Raw genomic sequence first — 11184 nt, 5'->3', positions numbered from 1 at the left:
GTCGTGGTTCTGTGTACTCCGGCGGACATTAAACAAAATAAACCAAAACCATCACTAAGTGTTGAACTTGTTGGAATCACATCAACTTGGATATTTAAGTTGGAGTTAACAGTTTTCATAGTTATCAGTTTTCAAACAGCTCTTACTGTAGCATGCATATCAATAGGTAGTTCCATACAGTTGAAACCTGCAGGGGGCCTATAGTTTTGTCTGTCTCACTTGATATTTTTCAGTAATGATCGATTTTTAATGTCAGGATGACTTTGGCACCTGCCGTTATAGTCGTGGTGGGTAAGTTTTGTTAGTCACACTTTTGTTTCCGGCTAACAACTTCTCTTTTCTGTTATAGAAATGATATACATCCAAAGTCTAATATAGTTCCTATTTTAACAGCAATTATTAACATGATTTAACTGATGGTCCCCGTGTTCACTGCAATTGTTTAAAGTGAAATATAAATATTGGGTGTTCTAGACTAATTTAGATTATAAATATAAACAATGTTCACATCAGTATATGCAATTTTGTTGGCATAGGATGATGGAGTTCTGTCTCAATCCTGCCTTGAAAATGAAAGTAAAAATAAATTGGTTCGATCATCGTGGAAATTAACATGCGCCCACAGAGAAACTATCCACATGTCTTCGACTCATATGTTCATCCTGAGTTCGTATGCAGGAACATTTCATATAAACCGAAAACCGATCGTGTTGATGTAGTCAAATGTTTACAATTCTATAAATAACTTTGCCGTCAAACATTCCACAGGTTAACTTCAGCTGTCACGTGACTAATCACGTGATCATCACTAATCAGCCAAAATGGCGGTTATGTCCAATGTAACTAAACCAGCGACCGTTCCCAGTTTCATATTTATTTGTATGTCACTAGAATACGCAAGAAAAATCAACAGGAATTGAAGGCAAGTTGAAACAAAGTACATTGCCGTTTTTCATGAGGATTTTATTAAATAAGATTATTATTTGTTTATTTGAAAAGAATCTAGCGATTATGATCCGTGACTATACTGGCGTCTTATATCTCGTCGTACAGCGTGACCGACAGCGCGATCGCAAGTTTTCTATCGGAGTTAAAATATTTGCATTTTAGATGTAACTAGGGATCATAGAATAGATGTTTGCTAGGCCTAATTAACATCTTATAATATAAATAAAAAAACTTATGCTGTGTACATTTTGGATTTTATCTCTGGTTGTACATGTAACCGTTAATAAACTGATTTGTCCATCAGTTGATGTTTTTCAAAGTTTACAAGCAGCTTTACTGATTCAGAAGTATATCAATAATCTTCCACAAACATTAAAGAAATAGGTCAGGAAAGAACTATACTCATCTATTGGAAAATTGTCAACAGAAAAATATGTTATACATGTTTTCTTGAATATATATAGAATATGAATAACCAGATTAAGACATTTCATATGATACAAATGTAGCTGTCTGACTATAAAATGCAATTTTGAATTTCTTATTTTATGACCTCAGACCCTGACGTTTCTCAGGGCCTTTGGCCCTTTGGTTTCGATCTGTCATCATGCTCTTTGAGACAGAGTTATGGCTCTTTGAACTTGTAAACACAGATGTCTGGATTCAGCAATCCTCATTATGCTTGTTAAATCTTACAGGTGCAGCATACGGGTCTTACAAGGCTCCAGTACATCACGGTAGTAAGGGTGGAGGAAACAATGGTGGCCAAGGAGGAGGAGTCATTGACCTAGAGATCACCAAGTCCATCCATCTTGATGGTATTATCACCAGTCAGGGTGGTAATGCCACAGTAGACAGTAGTGGTGGTGGAAGTGGTGGTAGTGTCTACATGCGCGCTGTCAATTTCTCTGGTCATGGCAAGATCAGCGTAGAAGGAGGGAATGGTAACGATTGGGGCTTCGGCGGATCAGGAGGCCGTACTTGTGCCCATGTCTTCTGGAACCGAGAATTCAATGGCAACTATTTGACATATGGAGGCTATGGAGGCTCTCAACGGTCTGATGAAAGTGCTAATGGTGCCTCAGGCACTGTTTACTTCACAGGATCTGATCAAGGTTTGACAGGTAGAGAGGTGCTTAACAGCACTAACGGGACAATAGTATACAAGGATGGGTTCCGAAAGCTTATTATTGACAATGATGATAGGAACCATCTGCTGCCATCTGTCATCATGACGGAAGGAGGGGTTTCTGCAGAATTGGAGTTTGATCAGTTGGAAGCCAATAACCATGCAGTGCTTGAGATACATGGAGATACATCAGAACTCATCGTCCATGACTTTGAAGGCGATCAAACAGGCCTCATGCATTTGAAGTCACAACAAAAAGTTCATGTGGAATATGTGGAGTCCACAGCAGGCTATACTGTTGCTCCAGTGAGTTTCAATGTGGAACCCAATGCCGAGATTCGTCTGCCATCCACAGTCATCATGTTAGGAACACGATCAGAAATGAAAGGGCTCATGACCAATGTCCAGAATCTCACCATTGCTGATGGAGCAAATACAGTATTTTATTCTACAGCTAGAACAGCACTGATTGAGGCTGGAAAGTTCACGCATGTCACTACACCTGGCAACATCAGTCTAACAGAGTTCAAGATACAGAGAGGCTCACAGGCTTTCCTACAAGAAACTCAAACAAATCTGGTCATCACCATCACAAAACTGCTGATACAGTATGAGGGCTTGATGTGGATGAACACAGGAATGATTGTATCAGATATAGGCGTGATAGAAAGTCTGGCTAAACTCAGTCTGGCGTATGAAGGGTATAAAGCAGAATTAGGACCTGGTAAGGGCACCACTGTGAGTAATTCAGGTTCTGGGGCTGCCCATGGCGGCCATGGTGGCGCCCCCTACCCAGAAACTGGTGGAGAACCATATGATTCAACAGTGCAAGCACTGGAGCCAGGAAGTGGTGGAGGAAATGGTTTAGGTGTTGGAGGCACTGGGGGAGGATACATGGTGTGGAATAATGGTAAAAACTTGTGGATTGATGGTGAGCTGTCCATCGCAGGCCAGTCTGGATCTGGGAACGGTGCAGGAGGAGGAAGTGGAGGTGGACTTTTCATGAAAACACTAAATTTTACTGGATATGGTTTAGTCAATGCAGCTGGTGGAAGTGCATCTGGCACTGGTGATGGCGGGGGTGGTGCAGGTGGGAGAGTTTCCATTCACATTGACTTTGCCAATAAGTTTACAGGTTTTATAACTACTGGAGGTGGCTTCGGATCAGGAACATATCTGGCAGGAGCCTCGGGCACAGTTTATATCCAGGAAAACAACCGAGGGCCGCAGTATGCAGAGATTAAGTATGATGCAGCTACTAATACATACATCAAAACTGCGACACACAAACGTGTGCTAGTTGATAACTTTGATACTGATAAAGAGCTGTATGCAAATCATGGAATTCCTTGGATCTACACAGTTATTGAGGAAAAGCAACAAGCTGCATACACTTATGATGAACTTGAATTGCGAGGTCACTCCAATCTACAGATTGGGTATGCAGATTCATCAGTGTGGCCAAACATCACTGTAATTGTTCACCGACTTTATGGAGACAACACAGGCCTCATAAATATTCGTAAAAACCAGACGATGTATGTGGAAGTTGTTGAATCGCTCACAAATGAAACGTATGCTCCATGCAACTTCAAATGTGACAGTGGATCGGAAACTTTTTTCCCAGAATGGACTAACATGTTTGGGTCAAGATCATTCTTTGCTGGACTTGTGACCGGGATTGAGAAGTTCATGATACATAGAGGAGCTGATGTTCTTTTCTACTCCACTGGTCACACTGCCAAGATTGAGAATGGTCAATACATCACCATGACTGACCCTGGTAACTACGAGTTCCCTATATTCCATGTAGGCAGATTGTCGGTAGCAGAATTCCAACATATCACAACTTCATTGACTTTGACAAGTGCTGAATTCCTAGTCAAGCATCAAGGCTTATCTTCTATGAACTTTGCCAATATTTTCTCCAGCTATGCTCATGTTGAGAGCAAGGCCATACTTTCCATGGATGAGAGAGGGAATGGACCTGAGAAGGGTTATGGTAAAGGGACCACAAAGAGTGGTATTGGTTGTGGTGCTGGCCATGGAGGTTGGGGTGGCTGCCCTGCACCAGACTATGGTGGTGAGCCTTTTAACTCTGTCTTTTCACCTGGAAATGATGTTTTGTCAGCGACTCAAGAATTTTCAGGAAGTGGTGGTGGTAATGGCGGCGGTCAAGGAGGCTCGGGTGGAGGATTCCTTCTGTGGGAGATTGGTGACCTTCTGGAGCTGAACGGTGTGTTGTCTCTCAATGGAGCCGATGGAGTAGGTGGGAACGCTGGTGGTGGCAGTGGTGGGAGCGTATTGATAAAAACCATGAATATGTCTGGACATGGAGCCATATCTGTAAAGGGTGGCAATGGTGTTGGTTCAGGAGGCGGAGGATCTGGTGGACGAATTGGCATTCACTGTCAGTGGAGATATCAATATGGAGGAGCATTCGACAACTATGGGGGTGATGGTGGAGCTTCACAAAAACAGGCACACACAGGTGCAGCAGGAACATCTTATAGGGAGGAGAACCTCCGTCAGCTGGAGTACAGGTTAAAGAAATATGACAAGGTACACAATACTACTTTTATGGAAGTAGATCACAAGTACGTCCACTCTGATAACTTGCTCAAATATAGTCCCGCACCAACTCTTCTCATGGCTAATGACACTTATGACTATGAGTTTAATGAAATTGACCTGACAGGAAGTTCAAGAATGATGATCTATCACCCAAACACTACCGACAGAAATGTCACTGTAATCGGACACAAGTTCCTTGGTGACAAAACAGGCCAGCTCCACACCCGATCTAATCAGCATGTATATGTGGAATATGTTGAATCAATTTTGAACAGAACTGAGGCTGTGTGTAGCTTTATCATTGAACAGTGTAGTGAAATCATCTTCCCTGAGGAGGTTCATGTACAAGGTACAAACAGCACAATAGCAGGAGAGGTGACTGGAGTTCTAGATCTGAATATTGAAAGGGATGCTTTTGTGGAATTCATGTCAACAGCTAACACTGCCAATCTGAAGAATGGAGCCAAAGTTAATATACAAGAGCCCAGCTACTTCTCGTTTGGAACAGTCACTGTTAAACAAGGTGGTTTGGTAGGTTTCTCAAAAATCTCTGACATTATACATCTAGAGGCAGGAAAGGTTGAAGTGCGCTACCAAGGTGAATTGTATATGAATGATGCAGAATTAGAATCAGGATTTGCAGAGATAGAAAGTCAAGGAACATTCCACCTGAATGGACATGGAAATACAGCGGAGAATGGGCCAGGGGCAGGAAGAACTGTCGGTTCTGTTGGCTGTGGTGCTAGTCATGGTGGCTATGGAGGTTGTTCTAACCAGTCGCAGGCTACACATCCTTATGGTTCTGTTTACTCTCCAAATGAACTCGGAAGTGGTGGAGGTAATGGTCAAGGTACAGGAGGAAATGGAGGAGGTCGGTTGTTGTGGGACGTTGCTGTTCACTTTGAACTCAATGGCTTGCTTGCTTTACGAGGAAATAATGGTCAGGGATCAAACGCTGGTGGTGGATCAGGTGGTAGTCTTCTTGTGAAGACAACCAACTTTACTGGTCATGGTGAGATCAATGTAGCAGGTGGCAATGGGGTTGGTTCTGGTGCTGGAGCCGCAGGAGGTCGAGTGGGAATCCATTGTCAATATAGATACACTTATGGAGGAAAGTACACCAACCATGGAGGTACTGGTGCAAGTTCTGCCTCTGGGGCACCAGCTGGAACCACATTTGTTGAGAACAATATGCGTCCACTAGAGTACAGAATACTGAAGTACATGCCTGGTACAAACACCACATACTTCCAGGTAGATCACAGGTACCTGCACATGGACAACATTGGTAATCTTGTTCCTGGTGCCACTCTTGTCATGGAAAACGAAACAATTACTTATGAGTTTGATGAGGTAGAAGTGACCGGGGCATCCATAGTACAGATCTACCATCCATTAGACTCTAATGTCACTGTGACCATTCACAAAGGCCTTGGGGACAAGACTGGGCAGATCCACATGAGAGAAAACCAGACTGTGTTGATGGAGTATGTGGAGTCTGAGTCTAATGTTACAGAAGCTCCTGTCAGTTACTACATCGACCATGGATCAACAATTATCATGCCAACAGAGGTACATATGCATGGTGTTCGTACAAATCTGTTTGGTTTGTTGGTTGGTGTACATCATCTGTACATTGAATACAATGGAGCAGTATCTGTGTTAGCCACAGCTCAGACAGCCCAACTATCCAGCGGAGTTAGAACCGACATAACAATGCCAGGAAATTTCTCTCTCCCCTCCATGAAGATCAACTCCTATGGCAGTATAGAATTTGGACATATAGCAAATGATCTATTCAATTTGGATTTTGGAAGGGTGGACCTGAAATATAAGAGTGAGCTTTTGATGAACTATGGTACATTGGTAGCAGGAAATGCAGATATTGAGTCTGAGAGTCTGTTTGATCTAAGAGGAAGAGGTCATCCAGCACAAACAGGAAATGGTGCTGTACCATCCTCCACTTATGGTGGCAGTCACGGTGGTGTCGGCGGTGGACAATCTGGAAATACATATGGATCTGTCTTTACTCCCAAGGAACTGGGAAGTGGAGGTGGAGGATCCTATGGAGGATCAGGTGGTGGATTTATCAACTTCAAGATCGGAAGTCTTCTCCATGTTGATGGGGATGTGAAAGCCAACGGTGCCACACCCACTTCAGGTCACTCTGGTGGAGGAAGTGGAGGTTCTATAATGGTAGAAGCCTTCAATGTGTCTGGTCATGGGTTGTTTGATGCCAGTGGTGGGGATGGATATGCTTCAGGATGTGGTGGAGGTGGTGGACGTATAGCTATGCTTGTTGATGCTGTCAATCTCTATGGTGGTGCATACAGTGCCAAAGGTGGAAGTCGTGGTACAAGTTCCTCAAATGTAGCTTGTGATGGAGGGCCAGGTACTATCTACAAGTATGAGTCAAGCCGTGGTCCTACGTACAGGGAGCTTAAGTATAACCCACGCCTTAATGTCACAACTCTGAAGCCAGAACATTCCAAACTTACTGTAGACAACGCAGATCTGCTGACAGAACAACCGGCAATGGTGATGGAAAACGCTACAGTATATTATGAGTTTGATGAAGTTCAGGTGGAGGGACACTCTTATGTTCATTTTTACCATCCATCTAATGCAGACAATGTCACAGTGATCATTAAGGAACTGACTGGTAACAAAAAGGGCTTTGTTAGGGTGCAGAATAAACAACAAGTTAAAGTTGACTTTGTGGCTTCCACTCATACCTATTTGGATGCTCCTTGCGGCTTTCATGTAGATACTTATGGCGAACTTGTCTTACCCACAGAAGTTTATGTGACAACAGACAAAGTTATTTTAGGGGGTACCTTGATAGGTGTAGAAACCCTTACAATTGAAAGAAATGCTGAATTGATTCTACAAGACAACGCCCACACAACGGATAGTCGGTCTCTGCAACTGTCCAAACTTAACACTCAGGGTAGTTCTTCCTTTACTCCAGGCGACATCTCATTCGGCACACTTAGTGTCAACAATCTAGGTAAACTGACAGTGTCCTTGGATCCTTTGTTTCCAGAGATTGCTACAGGAGACCTAACCATCAAAAATGGAGGAACTGTATCTTTGGAGACCCTACAGGTCATGTTGAACAGCACAAACCTCATAGTAGAGAACAATGGTCTGATAACAGGAAGTGGCTTCGGATTTACTAAAAATACAGGAACAGGAGCTGGAACACAGGGCAGCTATGATGGATCTGGAGGAGGTCACGCCAGCAGAGGTAACAGCTTCACATATCACGACAGAAGCAATTAAATTCACGATTCTACAATTGTTATAGCAAATGTGTGATTGAATTTTCAAATGATTAGTACTTGCTTTTAAATATGAAAATATAGTTATGTCAATGAAGTTTTCTTGAAATACTGTAACAGTGTTCAGCAAGTTAAAATCTAAATAGTGAGTTTTTGTGAAATACTACCAGTATACTCCATTTTCTACAATTGAATTTGTTTAGTTAGAGTGATCAAAAATACAGTGTACTTTACTTAAAAACAAGCTGCAATCTGAATAGTCCTAGTGAGTTACCTTAAATTTATTATTTTTCAGAAATAATCATCAGTTATAAGTAATCTAAGAACTGGTATTTTTTTTAAAAAAAACACTTTGTGGTGCCCTGAATTTCATTAAAATTTGGCACATGGAATCATATATGGCTCCTATAATTACTTTCCTATGTTGACACTAGGTGGCACCAGTGAATCCAATGCAGCAGGTGGTGCTTACTATGGTGAAGAGATGATGACTACTGATCCTGGAAGTGGAGGTGGTGGTAGTTCTGGAACTGCTGGTGGCAGTCACATATCCATCAATGTTGGACAGGTAACTTACAATATCTCTCATCGTCTGTGTGTAGTCTACATTTGATTGATGTTAGATGAACATTGAGAGATGTCAGTTTTATCTCTTAGTAATCAGCATTGAAGGATCTAAGTATTGTTTTTGTACAAGCAATATTGAAGGATGTCAATGTTGTCTTTTGAAGCAAATGAGGAACATGACTTTTGATTATATTTATAAAAACATTGTTATTTTATTTTCACTTGCAGGCCTTCAGCGTTGAAGGGACCATTGAGAGTAATGGATTAGATGGTACAAGTACAATGTATGCTGGATCAGGAGCAGGAGGTAGCATCCTTATAACATCCAACAAGCTTCAGGGCTATGGCACCATCTCTGTCAATGGAGGCAAATCCTACGAGGGTTACTACTCCGGTCATCACACCTACTATCGTAAGTAACTTAAAAAAATTCAAGTAAAAAAATTCTGTGATGAAATGTACATGTATTTATTTAATTATTTTGGACCAGACTTTCTAAAAAGTTCTGCTGTATAGGCACAGTTAAACTGGGTGACAATTTCTAGGTGTCTATGGTTAGTATCTTACAATACAAGGTTTATTTTTGGTGAGGATTAGGAAAGACGAGATGGCGAGCCTTATCCTGCAACAATTTTCTACGAGTTGACGACATTCAAATCAAGCAAACTGCCGTTTTGTTTAGCTTTCTTTGGTACGAGTGACCCTGAGGGATGTAACGCCTACAGTTGAGTGTAAGCTAACCTTTACACCTAGTGCACTAGTAGTGCACTACTTTTAAACTATTAGTGCACTACATTTAAACTACAGGTAAACTAGTAGTGCACTACACTACACTACAATACTGCATTGGGTATTTAACGAAACTGAAACACCTTGTTATGTAAGATTCCATTGAAAATGTATACTGAACCCACAGTGGACCCCAGGTTACCTTGCACTTTTACCATCCAAGGACATACCATCAGTGTATTTCACCTATACATTACCCAATATTAACAAATCCAATGGCAAAAATAATTTCCTTTCAAAAAAATCCACAGCCATTACTGGAACTAGCATCATTATAAAAATAAAACAAGTTGTTTATCCATTTGTCTGAAAGGTACTGCTTTCAATATTTTACCTGAGTATTGATTATAAATACGAAAAAATTATTGACGCATATACCAACCCCCTCTGAAGTGGTCTGTTGTTACATAGGGTAAATGAGTTTGCAACACTGAAAGTTGAAATCTAAAATGTAATTTTAGAATTCAATCATAGGAGTACCTTTGTAAATGTCATATGGTTATCCATGGAAAAGTATAATTTCGTACCTGTTACCTGTTTTGAGATGGGTTTTTAAAGTTTCTACTTATTCTCGCTGTAAGCGAACCAACAATTTGGTTTATTAGGACAAGTTGGTAGGCCTTTGTTAATACAAAGTGTTCCATTTTCAAAAGAAACACACTCACTCAGGTAAAACCATAGCTAATCTCGCAAACACCCTGGTGTTTGTACAAACAATTTCAATAGCAAATAATATTTACTGAAAGTCTGGTCATGAGCCTTAAGCTGGGAATTTGCCTGCTTCACTGTGCTCAAGTTGTTAAACTGTAAGCCTGGAGCATATGTGTTTGTGACACTTGGCATGGATGGATCTGATTTTGATTGAAGGTTAGTTGTCAACATGTTTGAATATGCTCTTTTTGTGTTTACGAGATGGAACTCAGTTTACTATAGATTGTATTTTTATGCCTGCTAATCTGCATGATGTTGTGGAACATTGGCATCGCAAAGTTTTTGAACAAGGTGCTTTCTAGCGCTGTGATATTTTAATTGTAAGAATTCGGTATATTCTTACATCATGCACTTTTTTACTAAACAAAACAAGCAAATTCAGTTTTGGCGATTACTAATATCATTTACTCACGTTTGTTTACGTTAACGTTACAAATTCAGGTCAGAGTTGAGGATTAAAGTGTACCCTGAACGAAAAATTATATTTAAATATGTTAATGGTATTGATTGATAACCAAGAATGCAGAAAACCGCATCAAAATCGGCCGACCCATTACCGAGTAATTGCGATTTTTCTCGAAAACACACCTGAAGCCCAAAGCCGAATACCTCGTTTTGGTGACCTCTGACCTGTGACGTCACAGGTTGAACACGATCGGAGCCGCCTTATAGGAAATATATAGAAACAAACGTGAACACGTGCATGTAATGAATGCGAAGACAACAAAAATGAAAGTGCTGAATAAACTCTCTGAGTTATATTTGTGAATTAGTTAATAACAAGTGCTACCGAAACAAGGGACATATAATTTTCTTTTTAAACGGACCATATAATGTAACATCTTACTAATTTTCTATTATAACGGGCCAAATACAACGTGTATCATCTTATTTATTTTCTATTATAACAAGTCGTATATAACATGTATATTTAGATATTTTTATTTTATTTTAACGGGTCGTTGTAAAGTGTATGACATTTGAATAACGGGCCGTTTATAACGACTGACATCATATATAGCCTTTATTATGAGCGCATGACCGGTTTGTTACATACAAATGTACAAGTATTGATTTCGGTTATAATACTTCTAGTAATACAAGTTTAAAATGCAATTCATACAAGATGTGAAATAAATGCTAATCATTTTGAATTTTTTATTAGCCAAAACAGCAATGATA

General features: G+C 40.6%; 1 protein-coding gene across 1 annotated transcript in view; it reads left to right on the top strand.

Annotated features, from left to right (window-relative positions):
• The first annotated feature begins 3079 nt into the window (after positions 1 to 3079).
• Positions 3080 to 11184, top strand: part of LOC117331110 — a 76463-nt gene continuing 68358 nt past the window's right edge. The window contains 3 exon segments of the mRNA XM_033889704.1: positions 3080 to 7901; positions 8370 to 8503; positions 8731 to 8914. Coding sequence (XP_033745595.1) covers positions 3080 to 7901; positions 8370 to 8503; positions 8731 to 8914 — 5140 coding nt within the window.

This window comes from Pecten maximus, chromosome 7 (assembly GCF_902652985.1).
Source record: "Pecten maximus chromosome 7, xPecMax1.1, whole genome shotgun sequence".
NCBI lineage: Eukaryota > Metazoa > Mollusca > Bivalvia > Pectinida > Pectinidae > Pecten > Pecten maximus.
This window is presented reverse-complemented; position numbering and strand designations above follow the sequence as displayed.